Consider the following 12,864-nt stretch of genomic DNA (forward strand, 5'->3'; position numbering starts at 1 on the left):
GGAGACCAGCTTCTCTCTCATTCCTGATTGGGGTATTTCCAGGCTGAACAGTTCCCTGCCTTCATTCTGTTATTCCCAGAAACAGTCTGTCTAAGCAGACCTGCTTTGCTTCTCTCCTCAGGGATAGTGCACAGTGTAATGGCTACAGCTATACATAACCACACAGTTCTTTGCAAGTAAGCATATTTTATTAAGATAAAAGTCACTACAGAGAAACAAAATTAAAAAAGAATCTACACACAAGATAATAAGCTTACCAGAGATCACTCCAACAGCAATATGGGCTCTGGCTGGAGCAGTCCTTCAAATCCCACCCAGGAGTTTTACTGTTCATCACACCCTTTGCGCCAAACAAGAACACTCATGAGTAAGAGTCACTCATTGATCTGGTTTGGCTTTTTGGAGAGACCATGTTAATCAGCCAGACAACGGGTTTCTGCTCAAAGTACAGCTTCCACAGGATGGACTTGAGGAGGGTCATTTGCATTTCCCTCACCCCACAATAATTTCTTAGGAAATCTACTTCACACACAAAAAATCCTTTGAAATTCCTAATATTTCACTGAGATTGCATTAATCCTGCCTCCTTTTAAAGAAATTCTATACAATCCGACAAATGTACACTAACATTTGCATGTTCAACATAATGTACTCCTCTAATACTTAAACTTAATTCAATTAATTTTTTCTTAATTCCATAAGCACTTTATCCAAGATATTGCAGAATATTGTCATATCTGTCACAGTGGACTCAGTCCTCAAGTGAGCTAGAGCTCTGTCACCTTCCTACCCCCTGGTGACAAAGCCTGTCAGGATCCTGACAACGGGAGTCAGAATCAAGGGTCAGAGCAGGGTCAAAGCTGAGGCTGAGAGTAGCGGAGAAGCTCAGAGTCAAGTTGCAGGCTGGGGTTGATATCAAATTACAGGGTCTGGGTCAGGAGGTGAGGGCTAAATCAAGCCAAGGTCGAAGCAAGTTCAAGAGCAGAAAGCAGGCACTTTTTTAGCAGCTACAGGAGATCCATCCTGTTGCATGAACACTTCCTGGAATGTCCTTTGGGTTTATATAGGGCAGGAAGCCAATAAGGAGCCATGAGGCTGCTGCATGTTGGACCCCTTGAGGTAGGGCTTCCCATGGTCTGTATCTGCTGCAGTGGGCTGTTGGTAGTGGAGTGCAAGCTAATTACAGCTTCTGCTGTGTAGCAGTGTGAATATGTTTGATGCCTAGCAGTTCATTAGGATCATTAGTTCACAGGATCAAGACCTGCTAGGCCTTAGAGAGTTTAAGTTTGGCATACCCTGGAGCAGTCACAGGGCCATGATGGCTGGGATCACTGTAGCTTGTCATGCCCCAACTTATATCCAGCACACCCTTTATTAAGCAGCTGAAAGGTTCTGGCCTGGTGATTCTGCCCCAAATGTAAATAGTCAGTATTCCTGTATCAAGGAGCTTAGGATAAGTTTCTAATACATGCATGGAATTTGGATGTTTAACATATGAAAATTGGTCTAAGCTGTTGCTATCGAACTGCAGTGTTAGAATTTTAGCAGTTAAATGGTTCAAGATGGTCACCTGTTCATACTGACATACATCTAAGTCATCAAGTTTAGTGCACAAATAAAGTGACTCTTTAAACTAACTAAAAATCATTACTTTTCAATGTTCATTGAATACGTCTGAAACTGGTTAAAACTTGGAGAGCCTAAGCAAAATTTCTGAAAACTGCACTGTGTAAATCAGGGTTACTTTCAGGCAATTAACAACTGTGTAGGTATTTCAAAATTATCTTTAAAATCCTTTTTCAGATATTGGGAAATAAAACAATTTAATATTAAGACTAATAAACATCAAATTTCTGCAACTGTGCAAATATTAAAGTTTTCTTTAGTGATGACATTTTCTACTTTGTATTTATTTGTATTTATTTTTAAGCAACTTCCACTGTGCTATTACAATTGGTGACTATTCAAGCAATTTACCATAATAATTAGTTAGGACCAAAAAACAGATTTTTAAGTAGTTCTGTTAAAATAAAAAGTGTGATCTGATTATGTAACCAATAGACAAGTATTCTTCTGTATTTGGAATGGGTCTAGAACATTCAGGGCACTACCACAACTTAAATGATAAGCAAGAGTTGTGTGAAAAGTTTGTCATGAATAGTAGATAAGTCCAGATTTTCCCTTTTCCTCAAAAGGTGTTAAAAACACCTTAAATCTACACTGTTAAAGAGAAAAAACATGCTGTATATTCTATCACATAGCTAGAAGTGACAGCTATTTCCTTATCCTTCTATATTATAAAGTGAAATATAAAGTGAAAAGAAGCAGCCAAATGAGACATATATAGCATTAGCATAATACTTTGCTTTAAAATCTAATTCACCTTTTAAAGTTTTAATGATAAAGTGAATACATCACTGTTTATCAATTGGGCATATTTTTTAAAACTCATCTTTGCTCTAAACACCTCCTGACTAAAAAAATAATAACAAAGCAATGGAGCAATTACTAAGTACTGCCAACATAAAGAGAAGGAAACATTAATTCTTTCATGTGTAACTGTTAAAGTCTGTATAAAAACACAAGAACAGCCATACTGGGTCAGACCAAAGGTCCATCTAGCCCAATATCCTGTCTTCCAACAGTGGCCAATGCCAGGTGCCCCAGAGGGAATGAACAGAACAGGTAATCATCAAGTGATCCATTCACTGTTGGTCATTCCCAGCTTCTGGCAAACAGAGGCTAGGGACACCATCCCTGCCCATCCTGGCAAATAGCCACTGATGGACCTATCTTCCATGAATTTATCTATTTTTTTTAACCCTGTTATTGTCTTGGCCTTCACAACATCCTCTGGCAATCAGTTCCACAGGTTGACTGTGCACTGTGTCTTTTGTATGTAAGACTTTATACTATTTGTGAAATTTCTTTGCATCCAAATTCTCTGCTTGATAGTACTGAGCTATGAAATGAAACCTTAGGTAATTCTTGTTGCAAGAGACAATGAATAGTTTCATTGAAACTATTCATTCTGTCAGCCAGTTACAGTGACTTTCTATTATATAGACTGTACCAGAAAACAAAAAGATATCACAGCCTGAATAATAAGACAGACAAGTGCATTATGACATGCAAACAGAAGTTTCTTATTTATCTTGATGCATGTTGACTTTGCTAACACTTTCCCCTCTCGAAACACCCAAACACACATTGGAAATTGTTCATACTTGTATTAAGGATGTGGAATCTTCATAAAAAAAACAAAACAAAAAAACACCCAAACCTGACTATATTAAAAAAATATACAAGGAAGATAGCACAGAATTTTTATTATATAAGATATATTATATTATAAAAATCTGTGTTTTCTTTGTACATTTTTAATATGGTATTTACATCAATAGTAATGCAGTAGGAGGCAGGGGCTGGGTCTCTCTCTGTATTCAAGAAGTACCTAGCACATTTTGGGTACTACCACAATCTAAATACAGAAAGCCAGAGAAGCACTATTTCCATTACACTGCTGCCTGAGACAGGGCTCCACAGAAATAACAGGCTTCTCTGCATGCTGGGAGATGCTGCAAGGTTAGGGAGGGGCAGTGAGCCTGATCTAGAGCACTAGGAGTTTGTATACACAGCAACTGGGAGGTGTAATTTCCAGTGTGGGAAGACATACACATGCTAGCTCTGCTCAAATCAGCACCTAAAAAGAGTGTGGTTGTGGTGGCCTGGGCGGTACCTGCCCCAATACGTACTTTGGGGTTAGGTGGGACTGTACTCAGGCAGCTAGCCCAAGCCACCACCCATGACACTGCAGCCACGCTGCTATTTTTAGGTGCAGCTTGAGCAGAGCTAGCATGTGTATGTCTTTCCACACTGGAAATTACACCTCCGGCACATCAGTCTGACTCAAAACCTCATTCCCAGGCAAAGTGAGGGTCAGTGGTTCAGTACTGCCAACACCACAGTCAAAAAGCATGAACATTCCTACAGCAGCCCTGACTGGTTGCTCTTCCGCAGGAGATGGGGAAAGCAGAGGGGGATCTTCCTTGCACAGGGCTCAGTCATACAGGGACTGGAATGTCTCGAGTCATTGTGAGATTGACTCCAGCAGGGGCCAAAATCACGTAACTCACAATGAAAGAGTTGAGAACACTGATGGCTTGTGGCTGCCAGGCATCACTAACTCTCAAACTCCATGCCCTGGCAGAACAAGGATAGGATGTTTGTGGCAACAAGGTATATCTCCCTCTACGAGGCTCCTGAAATGCTGCCTAGAACACTTAGATTTGTCTTGTAGATTGCAGGGCTTCCTTACCACTGTTGTGGTGGCAGAGGGAGCCTGGTAGAGCGGTGCTCTACTAGGAGATCAGAGGGTTAAACTCTTGCTGCTGCAGTGACTCAGCTCAGGAGAGGAAGAGGGGAGCTACAAGCTGAAATAAAGTCGATATTGAACAACAGCAACAACTGATGAAACAAAGTGGTGATAAGCAACTGAACTGCAGTGCTTAAAAGTTGTGCCAGAATACTCAGAAATGCCATTCCGGCACTTCTTTAAGGAGCCAAGGTAGCATATCAGTACATCTGATGGTGGCAGGCCAGGCTCCTTTTCTGCCCTGGCTGCAAAGAATCCTCCAAGTTGGGAAGTGCCAGGCACTGGCAGAGTGTGCTTAGTGGCAGGTCAGTGAAGAGAGAGCTGGGGAAACTGCAGCCAGAAACTGCAGGGGAACATGGAGGCAGGAGCCACCAGGAGCTAAGGGCACAGCTAGAGCCAGGATGTTAGGAGCTAGGTAATGGGCTCACCTGAATAGTATAGAGCCCCATTGGCAGCAGGAGATGGACACAGGTAGGGGGGAGGCAGGGATGGGATGGAATCTAAGGGGAGTGACATCTCCTGGTCCTCCCCCAGCTCTCCCAGCGCCTTATCTTCCTCTCAGCTCCTCCCATGATCCCCTGTTCCCTTCTGCTTCCTCCTGAGGCATTCTACTGCCCTGCATTCTGACACTTTTTTTAAAGGAATCCAGCACTGCTGAACTGCCATCTTGTTCCACCACTAGAGGCAGAATTTCTGGTGGACTGAGCTGAAGGGCAGGGCTCAGTCCTGAATCCTCTAGCAATAACACTGGACCATCTCCAAATTCCACAAGTGAGAGGCATCACCTATTTGTTATGAATGAGGAGAGAAGCTGTGAATCAGAAAAACTCTTGATTTGATCTTCAATGTGCACATTTCCGGTACATTTATTCATCTTTAAACCTTTTGAAAACCTTATATTAAAAACAAATTAATATAATTTGTTATTAATAATTTTAATAATTTTAATAATTAATAATTTAGAAATTAAGAACACATAAAAATGCTTTTATCTGTTCAAAAGGATATATTCTCACCTTGATGCATAGTTATCTGATGCATTTAGAACCTGATGAAAAGACCAATGGAGTTAATTGAAAGTCTCCCATTGACTTCAGTGTGCCTAAGATCAGGATTTGGGGGCTAAATCTTCCCCTTCCCATCTACGGGACACATAAGACCCAATAGGCAGAAAAACTGATGTGGTTTCACTGCATGGAGTGGGGAGCCCAGACAGTGGATCACTATGTAGGGGGTGAAGTATGCTTGTGGGGGCCCACCCATAGATGCTGGAACTAGGGGTGCTGGCGGTGCTGCCGTAGCCTCTGGTATGAAGTAGTAACAACAACCCAAAGACATGGTTTCCACGTTCAGCACTATAAAAATTGTTCCAGCACCACTGGGCTCATCTTCCCAAACATGAAGATGGCTTTGGAACCTGTAGGACAGGGGCTATGGATCTACATCAGTGTGGATCCACTTACTAAATCCTCATAATTTGGGAGGGAGCAAAGTGATTACCAAACCCTAAGGTTTTGGCTGCTGCTCCATAGTCTGGGGAATTTGATTTGTTTCTCTTCCACCTCCCCGTGCCACCCACATGAGAAAGGTAACTGTGATTAGTAATGTGTTATAGTTTTCATTGAGTGAGCATAACTTAGGATCAGAAAAAGGGTTTAGAGAAATCACAAGTTCATCTTTACAGAAACTTTCATGCAGGTCTTCATCTAACCCACTCAAGTTACTCAGAGTCTTCCTCTTGACATTAATGGGAAGTAGTGGGTCATTTATCATCACTGGAATTGAAGGAGAAGTTAGTGCAAACAAGGAAACGTCTAGTCAGGTGTGTCTTTTCCATAGAAAGAGCTCTGGAAAGATAATCTCTTTTCATAAATATTTTTGCTATTTTTCCAAACTAGAAAACACGTATATTCTCCTCAACATTTAACAGAGCTGAAAGCTGAGGCAAAATAGTTTTAAAAGTAGCAGACAATACAAAGAGAAAAGCAAAGAAAAAATATCTGCTGATGATTTAAAGATAGAAAAGAAAGGAAAAATATAAAATAGTACTGTACCAGGCAGATTGTTAGAGTTGGCAGTTAAATAGATACACAGTAGGAGACAGCAGCTCCAGCATTCCCCAACAGTAAACAGCAACAACACTAGGTATCTGCTTAATCATATAGTAAATAAAGTGAAAATGCAATACCTGTTCAAAGCTTCAATGATATTCACTGTCAGAGCAATTTCATATAATAGCATACTCTGATTTAGCTTGCCTTGTTCTATCCATCGGTTTCTGAAGGATACTCAGTAGTAGTATAATATGGGATTCTGCAACAAATTGAGCCTGACTGCTCCCATGTATGTAACTCTGCAAAATGAGAGTAAGAAACAAAAATAAAACATCATCATTAAGGCTGTGAAAAATGTTGAAAATGACATGATTTAGTATGTGTGAGAATTAAAATTAAACCTGTCTTGCAAAACAATGCATAAATAGTGTAGTGCCCGCAGAAGATATATACTTCTAAAGTTACATTTTTTATAAACCATTGTTAAAAGCAAACCATCTGAAAAGCACATCTAAAGCCCAGGTCCACCATATGTAAAAACTGCTATACTTGATTGGCCACCCATGAATCAGAAATCCCACATATTTTGAAATTTAATTTACAAGCTTCATCCACCTGAGCGATTCCAAGTTCTTCATCCCATTGCAATTTAAATGATGGGAGGGATGAGTAATAGATAGCTCTTAGCAACTAGTAACACTGACCAACAAGAGTGTGCGTGTGTCCATCTTCTTTGAAGATCACTTGTTGACTGGGAAGGGGCTGGGTTCAGGGATATGTCTAAACATGGCTTTAACAGATATTCAAATGCCAAGTGAAAAAACAGGAGGCTTGAGAAAGGAAGTTGAACTTTGCCAAAATGTTAACAGACTATCACACAGCCACCATTTCATAGGCTACAAAATTCACAGAATCTGCAACCCACTGGAGACGCTGCCACTTCTATACCTCCTTATCACAAGATATTTTAGTTTGCCACATGACTAACCTCACGTACACAGCCATCTGCACTCACTTCTCAGAAGCACTAAATGCCGCACATCCCTTCAGTTAAAGTAGGTCTCCCAATACCATCTTACCTGAAAACAATGTGTCCTCATACTCCTTAGCTTATACAAAAGAATTTTACTGAACCACTGAAAAAAAAATCTACATCCTTTCCCAGTCTCAGAGTGGGCATCATATTTAGCATCTACTCTCATATTTGGAGGGTGTAGATGGGGGGGCGGGGAGGAGGGAGAATCATCCTTGCTGAGAAAGGCAACTTGCACTTGTTCTCTCAAGGCACAACAATTGAATAACATTGACATGTGCTTCAATGTGGTCATGATATTCTCCCTTTGTATTTGGCTTATTTACTTTAATTTCCCCCACCCCAAAGAAAAAAGAAAAAAAGAAACTTACAATAAATAAAATAAGATACATTTATTAGATATGGAAAGACATTTTAAAGAGCAAATATACTCAAAATTTGATGTTTTTGATATATAGTCCAATAATGACTTGAAAATATCGTGTTTTGTGGACTTGTTTTTAAACCAAGTGACTCACTGAAAATTGAAAGTATGTTTTCAATACAAAACTAGCTATTGTTGAAGGATAGCGAATAACCACACTAACTGAAAAAAAAAGTGCTATAACCAGACAGTGAAATCAGCTTGTCATATTACTTTTTTGAAATAATTATATACTCATCAAAAGTCAAACATGCATTTTTAAAGCACCAGGGTAAAATCCTGGCCCCACTGAAGCCATTGGCAAGATGCCAAGGGGAGCCAGTATTACCCCTCATATTTTATAATTTTCACTTTTTAAAAAAAAATTCTGTATGTAGACTATCGATGTTAGGGCCCAAAATGATTTCAAACTCGAAAGAAAAATAAAAGATGCTGCTGCTTCAAGCCACAAAAAATGCCTTTATTCAAACTGACTAAATTTTGGCTGATGTTGTTATGATAAAATGCATAGCCCATAAGATATCATAAAATAATTGTTACTCAGTGGATGGCTACCTGCTATTCTTTAAAAGTCATTATATATGTTCAAATACTCAATTTTGCTTTAGTTTGGTTAAGAAGTTCATATTTATCAGTGATTTCTCCCCAGCCAAGTAAAAACCATTTTTTTCTAACAAGAGAAAATGATTAATCTTAGAAGATTGGACTTTATGATTTTACAGTAAGGCATGATGCAAGCCAATCTATATTCTGTAAGTTTTTGACAAGCCAGCCAAGAAACTCTAACTAGCCCAAGATAGAGGAATGTCAAAGAAGAGAAGGCAATACTCACATTTTTCAGTTAACTTGAGAATAGTTAATTATTAAGTTGAATTAAACTAAATTGATTCTGAAACCATCATTATTTGCTCTGCTGTGTTAAATAGCATAAAAGGGACATTTGTGTTGCTCTTCACATTACTACTTACATATGAGGCTGACTATAATTACAGATCCATGCTAACAGTTATTCCTGCTCAGCTATCCAATGATAGCAGTGGCCTAACTAACCTATAGTCCACATGACTGTATGTAGCCATGGGAACAAATGGAGACCAATTTGATCCCAGCTCTCTCTTCACATGGGAAACCAAACACTGTCCCCAGGCACCTTCCAATAACAAAAGGGAAAACTAAAATTTCAAGTTTTTTTGAAAAATGGAGGAGAAAAGTAAGGTCTTCTCTGTGTATATGTATAAATCTCTCAGTTGTGACATTTGGGATTTTACAAACTTAGCAGACAAAAGTATGCTGGAACTAGGGGTGCTAATTCCTAATTCAAAAAGAAAATATCTGCAGTGGACTTTGATCTACACAATTATGGTCCCGTTCCTGCAAACAAACACTTAAGCACGTTTCATGACAGGGGACTGGACTGACCTCACTGTCCGTTCCAGTCGTATGATTCTAGTGTGCCTTTATTCACCTGAGCACTCTCATCTCATTCAGTGGGATGTCTCCTGTGTTTTAAGCATTTGCAGGACTGGGGCCTAAACATGCACAATAAATGGTGAATGTCTCCTACTTCTCATTACAATTTTAGTAGAGTGTAGTAGACTAAGACTTCATTATGTTTACAAAATATACCATAGTATATTTACGAATACAGTATTAACTGTTTGTATCAAATCATTCAATCTAAACTACATTTCTCACAAATTAATATTTTTGGTTGCTTACACATAATAAAATCATTTTTATTTTTAAGAAAAAGTCAAGAAATGGGCTAATTACATACCCCAAGTTGCACACACACACACACACACACACACACACAAAAGAAAAAAGAAAAAAGAAAGAGGGAGAGTCCAGCTGCACTTTTTATGTATAGAAATGTACATGTACCCTACTTTGGCCCATCTCCAGGGTGAGCTAAATTGCAAGGAAAAAGGAACAGTGGGGATTCAAGGAACCAGTCTTCAAGAGATAGTGTTGTTAAACAATGGTGATGATGCTGACTTGTTATCAAATGAATACAGAGAAAACAAATCTCTTCTGTACATGTAAAATACTTGATATCAGAAGGGGTCAGTTTTACTGATATACTTTTAATTGTCCCTATTCCATTAAAGCAATTAAAATTGATTTTAACAAGTATGAGTAACATGAAATGATCTTATCTTATGGAAGCAATCTGGCAGCTCATTTTTATCCTAAATAATACACTGCACTACTGACTTTTCCTCTTTCTTTATACATATAGTAGCAATTTAAACCACAATACCATTTTATAGACTAAGATCTTCAGTATCTTTCCATATTTGTATTGTATGCTGCTGATACCCTATGATCACAACCATTGTTTTGTCATGTCTAATTTGTTAATTCTAGCACTATATTTATTCTAGCACTGGAAGATAATTTAAATAAAAGAAAAAAATATTATTCTCAAAACTTACTGTTAATTTCCTACCAATGTGTCCTCTTATTTCATGTACACAAGGCTCTCTTCACATTTGACTGCACAATAGACAAAGCTATTTAATTTTTTTTCTTACTTAATATTGTTACACGACCTTACAGTCTACTTATTGATGGGTTAGCACAGTCAGCCAGAGCCTTAGGAATAATGATGCAGGCACGAACTCAATAAACAACAGAACTACATCTGTTTATTACTGCAATAGGGTAGAGAGGCAGCTCCCTGGCTGCTGCTGGTTACTGTTACCAAACAGCTATGCTCTCTTTGCAAGCAGGAAGCATACCCCCACCCTGATCTTCTCTATCGAGTTGCTTCCTAAAGCCAGGTTCCTTTCCCTCCATGTGGGAGAAGCCACAGTCTTTAGGGGCTGTCTGTGGGAACCAGTACAGTAAATATGTTACAAAGTACTGCTCAAATTACATTGTGTGGTTTCTGGTATCAGTAGGAAATATTAATTACAATTCTTCAGTATATTCAGTCAGTGATATGGGTTTATTTTACATGTAAATATCTAGACCTCCAACCTGCAAATTAACATTCATTTTTGTTAAGTGCCAACAAACAGCTCTGGTGCTACAAAAGACTGAACACTGAGTTCCAAACTCTGAAAATTTAGAGCCTGATTTTCCATTTTCTTACACCGGGTGTAGTCATTTACACTTGGCAAACTGAGTGTAAAATTCTACTATTCTGATATAATAGATGGTTTGAGTCCTTGACATTTACATCAATTTTGCACAGATGTGCAGACTACTTACAAGGACAAACAGTGAAGAATCAGTTTCTTACGATCTAAACATAACAGATGAGATGCTGAAATGCTTATACTGTAGCAGCAAATACCTAGAATTTTGTAGGGTTTTTTAAACCTGAACTTTAAAGAAAAACCTGAAAGGGTCTAGATAATTTAGGTCCAGTCTCCCTGAGAAACTACCTCCTCTCCAAATGATATAGCAGCGTTAGAGATCAGTTGACGCATTGGAGCTGCTTGCCCAGTGATATAATTGGGAGAGGGCTAGGGGGAAGTGCATTTTGAATTAGCTGCCCTTGGTTTTGGAACTGCCTTCCAACACTGGGTCATTAAGTCCCAAATGTGGTGACCTTTAGGGCATGCTGGAATATTTGCATGTTATGACAGGTTTTCCTGGGGGAGGAGGAATGATTATGGATGGGAGGGAGGTAATGAGACAAGCCATGCTGCTTGTTGGGAAGGATTCAGAGCTCTGATTTTTAAAATAGGTTTATGTATGTTGTTAGAGTTTGTTGTTTACTGTATGTAATATGCCTAGAACACAAAATACATACAAATGACTTAATGAAATAAAAAAACAAACAAGTAAAATACTGGTGCTTAGATACCAAAGTGATAAGTGACTTAAAAACACCTGAAATGTATATTTTAGTTTATTACATCATCATAGATACAAAGTATTAACTATTTAATTTTAAATAAAGAAAGATTATATGTCTGCAATAAACTCTACATATCAGGGTTTGATTAGTGATGGTTACAGAAGCAAGTATAATTACATATTGAGACTACAAATTCTTCTTACCCATCTTGGCAGTCCTTTGGCCTGGGGGGGGGGGAGGGGAGAGCAGGGAGTTTTATTTTTAAACAAAGAGGCAACAATACCACAACTTCCACTTTAAAAAAAAATCCATTAATAGAAGACAAACCACTAGAACTGGGCTTTGCAACAACAACCCCCCCCCCCACATAAATGTTGTAATATTTTAGAAAATGCTATCTGAGATATTCCATACTAGAATAATATTTCAGAATATATATGTATGCACATACTTGAACAGTGTGAATCTCAAAATTCCCCCAACTACTAGCTAAAATTTGAAGTCAGATGATTCAGAATAATATTTTGACATTCTCATGTGTAGCATTCTATAACATACACCTCTACCTCGATATAGCGCGACCCGATATAACACGAATTCGGATACAACGCGGTAAAGCAGTGCTCCGGGGGGGCGGGGCTGCGCACTCCGGTGGATCAAAGCAAGTTCAATATAACGCGGTTTCACCTATAATGTGGTAAGATTTTTTGGCTCCCGAGGACAGTGTTATATCGAGGTAGAGGTGTATCATGCAGATTTCTAACAGATTAATTAGATTAATGTTAGTATATTTCTGCATTCTGAACTTTTAGACCAACAAGAAATGCATTGTAACACAAAATAGACTTGCAAGGTTTGGGCTTGGGGTGGGGGAGAGGGATTGTCACTGTGAAAACCCACATGTTAACTTCAGATATTACAACACAGATTAGCCCACCCATTAAAGTAAACAGACAGACAAGAGCACATCACACCAATGCTTCACTTATTCAGTTGGATTCCTATTCCTTCTAGATCTGCTTCAACATCCTGGTCCTAATCTTTAAAGCCCTCAATGGGTTAAGGCCTAGCTAGCTGTTTCATCCACATCCAATCAAGACAGCTGAAATCCACAGCTGCAGTGATACCTAGTGGTCAGAATCCAGGCTGACTGTTACGTATCCT

General features: G+C 38.9%; 1 protein-coding gene across 1 annotated transcript in view; it reads right to left on the reverse strand.

Moving 5' to 3' along the window:
- Positions 1–12,864, reverse strand: part of TUSC3 (tumor suppressor candidate 3) — a 156,141-nt gene that overhangs the window by 35,203 nt on the left and 108,074 nt on the right. Inside the window, exon 6 of the mRNA XM_065404969.1 lies at positions 6,665–6,728. Within this exon, the coding sequence (XP_065261041.1) occupies positions 6,665–6,728 (64 nt within the window). The remainder of the gene's footprint in view (positions 1–6,664; positions 6,729–12,864) is intronic.

This window comes from Emys orbicularis, chromosome 5, assembly GCF_028017835.1.
Source record: "Emys orbicularis isolate rEmyOrb1 chromosome 5, rEmyOrb1.hap1, whole genome shotgun sequence".
Lineage (NCBI taxonomy): Eukaryota > Metazoa > Chordata > Testudines > Emydidae > Emys > Emys orbicularis.